Below are 13,962 nucleotides of genomic sequence, written 5' to 3' on the forward strand. Positions count from 1 at the left end.
GAGAGAGAGAAGTAAACAAAAATGTTATGTAGAGTTAAAGAAAGAAAAAAAAATCAAGAACAATGTGATGTGTGTTACCTGTGGAAACCACCTGTGCTTTGTGGATGGCAGCAGCTGCCTTCTGAGTTTTCATGTTGGTAAGATCATGCATGTATACGTGTGGGACACAAATGCAATGATGATATGGCAAGTGCCAGGTCTGTTTTTATTTAAAAATTAAAAAATTTTTTTTTGTTTTACTACAAGTAATAGTGACTTCTGAAACAAGTATGTTCAGTTTGTTATTACCAGTAGTGTTATGACAGAAAATAGAAAATACAAAAAATTGTGAAGTATTTCATTATATTATTGTAGCGCTCTTGCTCCCCCCCCACCCACCCCCACAATATTTCGTCTGTGTGCTTTTATAGTGATGGACAGTTGCTGTAACCTTTGATATTCAAAGAACCTTCACATATGTCTGGGTTTTACCTTGCTCCAGTGTATGTTAACTGAGGTGGTATGGGCACATCACACGATCAACAGGATTAGCAAAGACGATCCTGCAGGGCACTGTACAAGGAGAGAGAAGGAGAGGCACACAGAATGAGAGATGGGAAGAAGACATCTCAGAATGGATAGGTCTGAGGCAGAGCGAGGACCCTTGGGAAGCAGAGGATGGAGGAAGGTGGATGACAGGTTATCTGTGCTGCCCCAATAGGCTTGGGAATTTAGAATAAAATCTGCATTAGGTCCAAATGTGAGCAACAAAACCGTTCTTTTTACTACAAAATAGAATACATGAAACTGATCACACTGATATAAAGTCAACCACTGTAGTGGATTTTTAATGTAAAGATTTGTGTGGTTTTATTGCCTCTGGCTGTGAGAGAGCACCTTACAAAGAGTTAGAAGGCGAGGGCATGTGAAGGTGGTTATGCAAGCAGGGAATGTGGCTTGTCAGAAAGCGTCTAGCGTGATACAGTACATGTGACTGCTGCCGTGCTGATGCTGACCTATACCTCTGTGAGCAAAACACTGTGGCAGATAACAAATACTGCATGGAAAGTAAGAGAGCTCTTTTGGGCCAAAAGGAGACAAACATTTTCAGCTTCATGCATTTTATAATAAATTGGCAGAAGACATATTTGCTTTCATGAATGTTTTCCAGTTCATGATATTTCATAAAGAATGAAATCAGTATTATACCAACTGCAAAGGTGAATTTACGAATGCAGCACAGGATCATTTAGTTTTTAAGTACAATTTCATTGACATTTTAAACAGTGCACAAGAAATACTACATGCCATGCTTATAGATGTGTAGAATATAAATACGTGTTAACCAGGTTTGTTTAAATGAACATTGTCGAACTGTCCAACATTAATTCAGGAAGTATGGAAGGCAGATGATGACAGAATCGACTAACATCATGTCTTGATGTGAAAAGAATGGTATGATATACATATTTTTCTTTGGAAATGAACCAGTATTTGCAAATGTGACTCATGAATCCTGGCCCAGTAAACGTCAATTTAGTGTGGGATATAAATGATAATAAATCATATACTTCATTGGTGATTATATGAAACTTTGTAACATATGTTACATGGAATCCAAGTTACCCAAACTAACTTTACCAGCATAGATGTTTGAATGACTGAGCTTATAAAAATGCTAATAATAAATCTATCATGAAATCTTTAGCCCTTGCAGTGAAATTAAACAAAGTCCACAAAATCATATATTCTGTTCATGATTACATAAAACCTTATGACATGTAACATGGAACCCTAAATACCTAAACTAACTTCCCCACCCTGGATGATTTTATTTTTTCTGAAACACTACAGGCACTCCATTTTCTCAATAATTCTCTCCAATGTTTAAAGTACTTCAACGTTTTTAGAATGGGAACAGTATATAATTCATATCACAAAAGTTGTGATAGAAATACTGGATTCTTTGTATATCTTTATTTGATCAATCAACAGAAAACTGATTATCCTCATAGTGAACAAATCTGTAGGATTACAGCAAAACAAAATGTTGTAAAAGTAAAAAAGGAAGAGGAAAAAACAAACAAAAAACAACAACAACAAAAAACAAAAAAAAACAAACAGTGACAAGCAAACAAATCAAACAAAGAAAAACATAACCAACTAAAAATAAGAAATTGGCATAAAGCAAAACGGAAGAACATGTGGAACAACTCCAAACATAACACTTAACTTCATATCAAGCACTTCTAAACCTGAAATACTTCAAACTTGATTTTTAAAAGATCAATCACAATCACTTTATAATCTGGGTTGGGTTTTTTTCAGAACTCGTGTGATGTAAAATGTGACTGTTTGAATTCAATTCTGCAAAACGATAAGCACGTAGGGACTAACGTAGATGAAGTGTGGAAAAAAACCCCACTGTTAAACAACAACATTTCATGATAAAAATTCACCAGACAGCACACATCAGCATCAAGGTAATTAAAGGGGGTGATTTTCAATGTTGAACATTGTTTGGAACTTTTGATGCAACAAGTCTTCAACTGAAAGCAGTCTTATCGAACAATATATATTATTGTCTGTGAAAATAGATTTGATATTAACATCATGCATTTTGAAATATACCTGTTGCTAAAATGATTCCTAGGTTTCTAAAACTGCCTGGGTCCCAACAAAAATTCTTGTCACCCAGGTAGTGTGTCTGATATTTGTTTCTGCCTGTAATCCAGGCTACTTTAGTTTTGTGATAATTTACTTTCATGCCAGATGCTTCTGCCAAAAACAGAAAGAATTCCAACAGCTTAAACAAAGGATTCTTCACTTTCATCTAGGTACAGAGCTGTATCATCAGCAAACTGTGATGGCCTGACTTCTACATTGATATATATATCTTCTATTTTTCTCATTTTCATGCAGCATACACACACACACACACACACACACACACACACACATACATATGTATACATATATCTGTACAGAGAGAGAGAGAGAGAGAGAGAGAGAGAGAGATGGTTTATTCATGTATAGGCCTAGGCCCCTTATGAAGGGGAATGTGAACATTATTTTACAAACAATACATCATGACACTGTGAGCATCAATAATCACAGTCAAACAAAAATATACCTGCATTACAGTTCAGTGTGTAGAACAATAAAAGAAAAAACAAACAAACAAAAGAATACAAACAGCGTTTTCACGAAGTAGCCACTTCTCTGAATTTGAAAGCTTTGTATAAAAATAGTGAAAATTTGCGAACAACTTCAGGGGAAGTAGAAGACATCAATAAGTTCAATTTAAACAACGTAGGTTTACTATAATATTTAGGCTGAATAAACTCCTCTCAAATGTGCCTTAAAGCTGGACAGCAAAGAACAAAGTGTATCTCATTTTCTTGTGATTCTTTACATAATGGACAGGTCAGATCATTGTCGTTACATGTTCTGTATCTGTAGTGATGGACCGCTAATTCTGTAATACCTAATCTAAATCTTGTCATCATATATTTTAAATGTCTATCCATATTCAACACTAAGAAAGTTTTCAAGTCAGACACACTGCAAAAATTCTTATAGAAACTAAATCTTTCACTATTCTGAATATGATCAGACCACTTCTGCCATCTACAATCAATCAGATGTTGTCGAAACACACCAATAAACACCTGGATGCTACCAACACCTTGGTTTAACCAAACAAACCCAAATCCATATTCAAACAAACAATGGCGAATCTTGGTTACCCAGTTCACTCTGCCACCTAGCATCTAAATCATATAGCATATCATAAGCTTTGTGGGGTATTCTGTTATATTCCATTTGTAGTAATCTCAACCAGTAACGTATACACCTGACTGCAGAAACTAGATAGAACGGGTATCGATTCATTTCACCATATACTAAGTCATTTGGCGTTTGCCTATCTACTCCTAAAAATCTCTTTAATGCAAAAGTGTGGACTGATTCACAGTGAACAGCAGCTTTGTCTAGACCCCACATATTCAGAGCCGTATTGCACAACAGGCTGCACTTGTGTGTCAAATAATTTGATAAATAAATCGAAGGAAACATTATTGAGCATATGCAACTTTTTCGTAATACAAATCAATGCATTTTTGGCTCTGCTTGCTAGATATTTGCATGCCCCAATGAAACTCAAGCGTGTGGAGAAAAATATGCCCAGATATTTGTAAACACTGACAACTGGCATCAGACTACCATCATACACCCATCTTTCTCTGCTGCTGAAATAGCCACCCTTACAAAATACTATGATATTACTTTTCAACATATTAACTTTTAACTGGAGTGAAACTGCTGCATGGTGAAGGTTGTTCAACTGTGTTTGTAAACCTATAACAGTTTCTGACATCAGAATAACATCATCAGCTAACAAAAGTATGAATAATTCAAAGGAATCAATCAGAAACAAAGCCCCATGTCTTCCATTATTAATTACTTGGATTGCTAATTCATTAATGAATAAAGAAAACAAAATCGGACTGCAGGCATCCCCCTGTCTAACCCCAGCTGTACAGTTAATGAATTCAGTCAGTTTAACGCCGCAGCGAACTCTAGATCTTACTACATTATACATGCTTTTTACACATTTGTAAAGTTTACCTCTTATACCAATGCCTTTTCAAAATCAATGAAAGCAACATACAACTTACGATTAAACGAAAACTGTTTCTGTACTAATGCTAGCAACGTAAACATGTGGTCTACAGTAGAGTATCCTTTTTTAAAACTGGCTTGGTGGTCACCTGTAATGTCATTTTCATCCACCCATTAGTGATAATCATTCCATATAATTTACCACTTATGTCGCTTAGGGAAATTCCTCTATAGTTATTGGGATTATTTACATCACCTTTCTTATAAATGGGCAAAATTATTGATTCAATCCAGTTATTGGGGTAAATACTCTTTTCAAATAATTTATTGAATAATTTAAGAAAGAAAGGAACTACATGATCAGTGCAATTCTTAAACAGTTCACTAATGATTCCATCAGGGCCAGCTGCTTTACCATTTTTAAGTTTCCTTATTGCCAACAGTATCTCTTCTTTAGATATTGGTCTATTCATGTATTGATCTGTGTCATCATCAAATATATCATTATCATGTACAGCTTCATTTTCCACATTATCTACATTTGGTTGTAACAACTGCTGAAAATGTTTAAACCAAGTATCTATTTCAATGTTATGTCTTGGTTGTTTTCTTTTAAAAGAGAGTTTACTGATATTATTCCAAAATTCCTATTGACAGTCTATAGAAGCTACAAGCTTATCTATTAAAGATCTATTAAATTCTTTCTTTTTTCTCTTTATCAAATGTTTATACTCTCTTCTCGCAATCAAATAAACATCTACGTCTTCTGTTTTTAATGTCCGTCGACTAATTCTTAACAAAGTCCTTACATTTCTTTTACTCATGCTACACTCTTGATCAAACCAGTCATCACGCGCACACATTTTTTCATACATTCTGAAAGAAAGAGAGAAAGAGAGAGAGAGAGCATTTATGCAAAATATATAGAGAGAGCGAGAGCATATATGCATAAATATAGAGCATACACACATATTTATGTATATGTGTATATATATATATATATGAACTGATTTCTCTGGACACAAACAAATACAAGTAAGGAGATAGTGGGTTTCCCTGTCTCAAACCATGATTAATACAGAACAATGGCGAATATATCTAATTAACAGCAATACATGTGGATGTGTCTGCATAGAAATAAATGCTTTTATTCATTTATTTCAGGGCTAAAATTATGTTTCAATCAAAATGTTTTAAAAATAAACTTCCATGAAATAGTGTCAAATGCTCAATTCTCAAAATCTACCAACAACAAGAGATCAGGCATTTTCCTTTCATCAGAATACACCAACATGTCATATAGTTTGGGGTATTTCCCCTGTATATCTGCCTTTCATAAAACCCTTTTAGTAAGTGTGAATAATGCATAACACAGCTTTTAGTTTCTTAGCAATACATGACCATGCTACTTTGTAAGCTCTATCAAAGAAGGATATTGGAATTCAAGGTATTTTTTAACAATTCAATTTGTTATTTTTTTTATTCCCACGCATGAAGAAGAGTACTACAGTAAAATTGTGACTTAGAGATGAGATTAAGTACCCACGTTATCTTCCCCAGCAATCCACCCCCAAAATGGGTCTTATCCCAAACTGTAAAAGGGTAGGTTTGCACAAAGTAATATTTGGCAGTGTTGCTAGGAATGGATTTTTGCACAGTGATCAAATTTAATGGAACTTTATGTGTGCAAAGTATAAAAACTAATCTAATTTTCTTTGGTTTGTCCAGTATAACTGGCCTAATTTTCCAATCACCTGCCATAACAATATTGATAACTGATTCTGCCATGGTGCCTCCATGAGTGAGAGAGAATAACATTATAACTCCATTGCATGAAACGATATACAAATAACATAATACAACTATACAAATAACATAATACAACTATGATAACAACATGAAGGATAACAGCATTCAGAATGTATCAATAAAATCCAAGACAATTTAGAATGTATCCACAAAAAAACATGGAATATCATCAAACTGTGTTGTAATATACATACATACATATTTTGGAGTAAAAAAATATATATATGTGTGTGCAAGTAAGTTATGGAATATCACTGAATTGTATTTTGTTTTCATATGCAAGCTAGTTATCAAATATCAGGAAAAAATATGAAACAATTACACATTGAACAACGAGAACAACAAATCTGATCTGCCACCAAGAAACAAGGAAAACAATGATCAAAATAAGCAGTGTTGGTCATCATCTATATAAAACTATCAAACAGAACTCCTGTTATATGGCATATGTTTAAAAGCCTAATTTGTCTTACAATATGCACTTGGCTAACAGGATGGCCCTGTAAAATATCAAAAACATGTTTCAGAAAGAAAGCACCAGTGAATTCAAAGTAAATGTTTCCTTTACTTCTCTTTAAAATCATGGGTATCTGTTGAACGTCATACTTGCTCAGCATAATATCAACTGATTTACAATCACAACAAAACAATGAAATATGGATGATGTTCCATAACCTAAGGGTTAATCAAGGCTTCAGTTTATCAGTTTTCCTTCCAAAGAAGTAGAGTTTATCAACTTTTTTTTTCCCAAACTGTTATTCTAACTTCCACTTATTCAAAACCACCATATTAAAAAGAAGTACATAGATGTACACAAACCCATGTGCACCATCTTCTTCCTCTCTTTGCAGTCACAGGCTAGAACAACATTTACAGTTATGTGGTTTATAAGTAGAAATGTCTGTATGTTATCTTTCTTACCATGCCATGAGACAGGCATACTTCATTTCTATGGGTGGGTGCACATTGCTTCAGTATCATTATGTTTTTTTTTAATCACAACACACTTATCTGTATGATTTTCGGGATACTGTCCCTGAGGAGAGTGTATCACACCAGTATGGTGCCACCTTTTTTCCTTCCTTTTTTTCTGTCTGCAAATTTTTGTTTGGCTATCAAAGTGGATTTTTCTACAGAACTTTGTCAGGGACAACCCTTTTCTTGCCATGGTATCTATTAATGCCCTAAAAGCATGCTGCTCACAGGACCTCAATTTTTCATTGTCAGGACTGAGACAGCGCTAAGCGCCAAATGCTAGTGTGGTTGTTGCCAATTTAGGCAGCGAGTGCAAGAGTCTAGATCTGTAAATAGACTTGTGTATAACCAATCAGCTGTAGTGTATTTTAACCAATCAGCTGTAGTGTATTTTAACCAATCAGCTGTAGTATATTTTAACCAATCAGAATAGGTTTTCGTTGTCTGGGACATTATCTTAGAGTTCTACGTGGGGAGTAGAGAGAATACCTATGCATGTGCTCCCTGCGGAAGGCAGGCGTATTTTGCTCCATGTGTTTAGGATGTGACTTAGTGCATGGTGGTACTGTGTGCTAGGGACTTCAGTCCAGAGGTGATGGACTATTCCTTGTTTTCCTTGTGCCTGAAGCACTTGTTAGAAGTGTGCCGAAGGATTGTGTTGTTTGTTTTGGGACTGGGGTACTACGCATTGCTGTGGGTGAGCTACATCTTGCGTTACTAGTACAATGTTGCTGTGCGGCGAAGAACGGTGTTATTCCTTTGTCACCAGTGACTGTGAAGTACGGGGTGTGAGCCAGTTCCCTTTTGTGTTCGTCGTCCTGGGAAAGCGTGGCCAGCTGGCGTCGGAGGACGTTGGATACGTGAAATTCCCATTGTGCATCTCCGTTCCTGTACATAGCCCCATAACCTTTTCTTCTGGCTGGATTGCCTAATCATATTTTGTTTTACCGTCTAGATCTATCCCACCCCTGTACATTCTCCCTGTGTGAGTGGTCCGACGTGTGGTAGGGGAAGCTGAGTGAAGGTTCTCGGACAGAGAGAAAGTGGAACGTTGGTTATCCACGTGTGGGGGAGCTGCGGTTACCGGAGGAGGCGGACTTCGGACTTCACCCTGAGGTCGACGAGGCAGGAGCCCGGAACGCTCGTGGTGAAGTGTCCCAGCGCGAGCGTGCTCTTCGACGAGAGGAGGGAAAAGGTGGTGGCCGTCAGCGCGATGCGTCGATTTGTTGTTGTTGAAGATGTGGAGGCATCGTTTGTGTAGTGCGTGTGTCAAGTCATAACAGAGACGTGAGATTCCAGCGTGTGTGGTGTAGTGCACAATGAGGATTCCTCATTTGGTGGATGGTCAGTGTCTTCGGCGTAGCGTTCTAGATCTAGTTATTTACTAGGTGTGCACCTAGAGGCCTTTTGGTGACTGGGACTGCTTCGGTGGCTCATCGTGGACGCTTTGCTGAGTCGTAGGCATCGTGCTGTGTTCTAATGCGGTTGAGGAGTTCATGACGTCAGAGAGTTCTTGGTAAGTACTGTGTTAAATAACTAGGCCTGAACGTGCCTTGAGGTTGTCGGGAACTCCAGGTGGTGATTCGTACCGATCATAAGAGACCCTAAGAATGTCGTTTGCTCTTGTTGTACTATAACCTTTGCACGCTGGATTGTGAATGTTCTTTGATTGGTGACCTATGTATGTGGTGGTCGAGAGGTTATCGACCAGGCATTGAGATTGTTGCTCGCAGGATTGCGTGGAAAGATTGTGGGTTCAGTGTGGAGTGTGCTGAAGTTACCACTACGTCGGAAGCGAACGAGAAGGCTGAGTGTTGAGTGTGTGATTAAGTGGGCTGTGCAAGTGTTGTATGAAGGGAAATAAAAGGTTAAATTGCTATTTAGTGTTATATTGTGTTATTTTGTGTCTGTAGCTGGCGAATGTGGTGAAAGTTCTTCGTCACAAGTGTTTATTTTGTTGGTGTGATTGTTGGTGGGAGCCAGCCTTTAATTTTATTATTTACTGCCTGCCACTCCAGGTCGTCAAGACCTGACATTCATCTCATCCAGAATATTACTGTAATTTCAAAACTATAAGATGATACAGCGCATGGCCATAAGGCGCATACCCTGATTTAAAAGAAAAAGTTATTTTGAACATGTATAAGGAGCACACATCTGATAAACCACGTCTGCTGATAATCCCAGAAAGTGAAAGTCCTCCATCTTACCTGAAGCAGAATGTCCCTGTTGAACCTAGATGTTGTGGGTAGTGATGTTATTTTCAGAAACAGAAACTTGATCAGAATCCAACTTGTTTTTGTCTGCTTGTTGACTTGGCTCTGTGACTGTTCTGTTATCTTAATTTTTTGTTTTTACACAATATTTACAATTGAAGCTTTTCGTCAAATGTACACTGTTGTCAAGCCCAGTTCATTGGCTTATTCAATCAGAATCCAGTCTGCCATTTTCCTCTGCATGTTTGAAAAGATTGGAAGGCAATCAGTTCACTTTTTTCATTTCTATATTACCATGAATGTATCCTCAACTCAGATACTGCTCTTTATTTATGCCTTAAGGGTAAATTGCAATCACATTCACTTTGAATTTGGTGTCATAAGCGATTTGGTTTCAATTCAATATGATGATGAACATGAACCATGTTGAATCAGTTTCAGTTTCAGTGTCAGTAGCTCAAGGAGGCGTCACTGCGTTCGGACAAATCCATATACGCTACACCACATCTGCCAAGCAGATGCCGGACCAGCAGCGTAACCCAACGCGCTTAGTCAGGCCTTGAGAAAAAAAAGAAAAAAGTGTTGCTGTTCAGTTGTGAGAAGTTGCACTTAGTGGTGATCAGAAAGTTTTCTGACACAGATAGGGTGCATACAGCTGATGAGATGCAGGGGTCAGATCTCAGTCAAAAAGCTGCACCTTGCAGGCCAGAAATTTCAGTATGCTCAGGTTTTGCTAACATGCTAGATTCTGACATGGATTATGTGAATTCTAATGAGCGTGTTTACCCTTCTACAAGTGTATACATATGCATGACAGGCATTAAGGCACTGGCAGATCTGTACATGTACTGACCTGTAAAGTTGTAAAAACGTCCATTCTGGTGCTGCTGAGATACACATGACACACATTGTGGATTAAAGGAATTGAGTCAAAAGCCTTAACCATTCAGCTCATACATATTTATGCATATATCAGGCAAGCAAACATAATACCCATCCACACAGAGAAGTCACGATGTTATCTGAATATTCCCCCCATTGTGAAGGTGGAGCTGAGCTGTCTTAAGTGTATGATGCGTCTTTTCGTGACACAGATGTAGTGTCGATTCTTGTAGGCCACCAGAAGAGAGACACACACGACAGCGACCAGCAAAAAATAGCTCAGTGTCATGGTGGGAGCTTCTATCTGCAACCAAATGGATCCACTTTTTACACTGCATTGCTTATGAAATCATATTACTGAAGGAATGTGTAAAAACTGATCATTGTTTTGCCACCTTTTAATGTGGACATTTAATTACAAGGATGTGAGAGGGACTCAAACAAAAAAGCGTACTGCAGGGGGCAACCCCTTGATGGAGGGCCTAGGGGGAAAAGCCCCCATTAAGCTAACAAAATCTTGTTTGCAACCTAAAGAACTGTGCAGGAATCACTGCTGTCACCCCAACAGGTCGCACCCATTAATAGCTGAAACCCAGTGCTGGCAGTAGAGAAGGGGTCAACGAGTTGTTCGGTACAACATTTTTCTTTTCTCTTCTTTAACTTTGCTGTGCATTGCACGTGCGATGTGTGTGCAGCAAGTGTTCTGACTGGACGGTGGGCATACTTGATGTGTGAGTGAAGCTGGATGAAGTTTTCCTTGTTCATCCACAAACAGCAACAGATCACTTCCATCCTAACACTGAGAGAGGAGAGGTTCCTGGCCTCAGAACCTCTGGTAACAGGTTTGTTCCCATATTTTGGCAATGTGTTAAATCACTGTGGTCTGCTGACCAGTGTCCAAACATTTTGGACAAGGGGGCCTAGTTACAGCAACTGACTGGTCCTCAGTCTTGGTGTTATTCACAAGCATGTAGTTTGTTTACTTTTTTGTTTGTTTGTTTTATATTCATTATATTAACTACAACTGATGTTTCAGAAACGTTTCCTTTCCACCCTTCCCCTTCTTTCTTTTCGTTTGCAATCAGTTTTCATGCCAATGTTTACAGCCGATAGTTTCATGGTTTGGTTTCATTGAGATGTACCACTGATAAAATTAATAGTGAATAACTTCTTGAATTTGTATTCAAATGATGGCTGTTTTGGGGTTGAAACATTTTGACAATATATTTTCCTCTTAACTATGTTTTATGCCAGAGGTACGAGCGGGTATCTATCTCTAGTTTATTATAGTCTCTAAAAACAGTTTTGCTTCTGTATAGAGTAGTAACATACTCAGGGTAACAAAAAGGTATCCTGCTTCGCTGTTCCTTGTCATGTAGATTATATGTATATCTAGGTAGTGGGCGAGCCTTGGCTTGCCTTGATCTAATGTTGGCTTCTTTTCAGCCATGCCGCCCCAGGGAATTGTTTGGCTTCCTTTTCAGACGGGGGAAGTTGTTGTGTGCATGTGTGAGAATGTGTGTCCTTCCCCCTTTTTTTCCTCTTGTTAAAATGGTTCCAGAGCAGGGAGGTTACTTCTCCAAACCCCAATTGCTGTTTTTCTTCAATTATCTCCCTTTACAGGTTCCCAGCAGTTAATGATTTTGTTTGTTTTCCATTTGGTCAAATGAAGACAGTCAGTTCAATGGAGAACAGATTTTGTGTGTGGAGGCTGTATTATCTGAACCCTTTTTGGGTCAGCTTTTGTTTCCAGGATCCACCAACTGAGGGAGACCAAGCTGCTGGGTTATGCGAGCTGATGACCACGAAGAGAACTTGTTGAAGCAAGTCCTGCACTCCCCTATACCATCACTAAAGCCTGCAGCCTGATGAACTCCCTGTGTCATCCCAGGACCCCAAATGGACAGTTAACATGGACTCAAGAGTTAAATTCAAGATTCTTCCATCCATCTGGAAGCATGTGAGACTGAGTGTGTGTGTGTGTGTGTGTGTGTGTGTGTGTGTGTGTGTGTGTGTGTGTGTCTGTGGTGCAAGTATGAGAGGAAAGAAAGAAAGAGAGATGGAGAGAGAAAGGGATGGGGTCCACTGATGTAAACACTTAACACACAGATTTTGTAATGATTTGGAAATCACCAAACCTATTCCATTCTCTCTGATGAAGAAAAGTGAAATGTACCAATGTCCAATGAAAGACCAAGGCCGCACGTGCATTTGAAGAAAACACAGACATATTTCATGTTCGTGATGCAGATGAATCTTTTGCACTTCGAGACCCTAGTGTGTGTCTGGTGTCTACATCAGGTGGGGGGTAGGGGATGTCCGTGTGTATGAAAAAGACGGACAAATTTGTGTGTGTGTGTGTGTGTGTGTGTGTGTGTTTAACCTTTGTAGATCAGGTGCAAAAAAATCTTGGCACACAAGGCCACTCCTGAACAATGAAGTTAATCTTGTGGTGCTGTTATTTTTTCTTTATTAAAAACTCACTCAATGTGATAAGAATCTCTGGATTTGAAAAGAAGCACACCCAGATTCCCAGATCTAAGTAATGCATAATGTTTGGTACAAGAGTTCATTGAATGAACATAGAACAAATGAGAAATGGGCCTTTCATTGTTGGGATGGATGAAATCAAGAAGGTGGAGGGGTTGTATTCTTTATCAGTCCCGATTTTTCATCGAATACATTGGCAGTAGCATTGCAATAGCCACTGTCAGCAGCATATCACATCTAAGTGTCAGCCTCTCCCCTGTTTTTTTTCCCGGATTTGCACAGATACTTTTCTACAGCAGTGCCCAACTGACTGAAGCTTTCTTTTTAACTGAATGAATTGAAAAGTGCATTTCCGCATTTATGCACTTTCACATGTCTCTCACATCCCTGTAAGTAAAAAAAAAAAAAAATCTTGTGGTGTTTTCCAGAATCTAGTTTCAGTTTTGTCTTACTGTGTGTGTGTGTAAGTGTGTGTCTGTATGTCTGTATGTGCCCGTTTCTATGTCTCTGTCTGCGTGTATGTGTTTGAAAGTGTGTATATGCATGCCTGTGTGTATATGGATGTGTGCATGTTGATGCATGTGTGTGTGCAATCATGCACAAGCACACATATGTATGTATATGTGGTTGTATTTGTGAGCGTTTTTTGTGAAAAATGAGACATGTTACGTTTGTCTTGTCTGTAAGCTATACAGTGTTAATATGGCAGCATAACTACTGTCATGTTAAATGTTAACTTCAGTAAAAATGGACTTTAATGTTTACCCCATGCTGTAACTGATGCTGTCACACCACACTTTTTTCCCCCCTCTTTTAACGTCTTTTCACATACATGTTTCCAGATGACCATTCTCCTCACATAAACACACACAAACACCCATCAACCCATCCACACAAGCACATTATCAAACCCACACACCCATTCCACCTTCCTATCTTGCACCATAAACTCTGAATGTATTCATAACACAAACAGTCAAAAAAATTC

General features: G+C 38.2%; 1 protein-coding gene across 4 annotated transcripts in view; it reads right to left on the reverse strand.

Annotated features, from left to right (window-relative positions):
• Window positions 1-511: 511 nt before the first annotated feature.
• Window positions 512-13,962, reverse strand: part of LOC143295902 (zinc carboxypeptidase-like) — a 35,292-nt gene continuing 21,841 nt past the window's right edge. For all 4 annotated transcript variants that reach the window (XM_076607585.1, XM_076607587.1, XM_076607584.1 and 1 more), the window contains exon 7: window positions 512-10,788. In XM_076607585.1, the coding sequence (XP_076463700.1) occupies window positions 10,621-10,788 (168 nt within the window). In that variant the 3' untranslated portion in view covers window positions 512-10,620. The remainder of the gene's footprint in view (window positions 10,789-13,962) is intronic.

The sequence above is a fragment of the Babylonia areolata genome, chromosome 21 (genome assembly GCF_041734735.1).
Source record: "Babylonia areolata isolate BAREFJ2019XMU chromosome 21, ASM4173473v1, whole genome shotgun sequence".
Classification (NCBI taxonomy): Eukaryota; Metazoa; Mollusca; class Gastropoda; order Neogastropoda; family Buccinidae; genus Babylonia; species Babylonia areolata.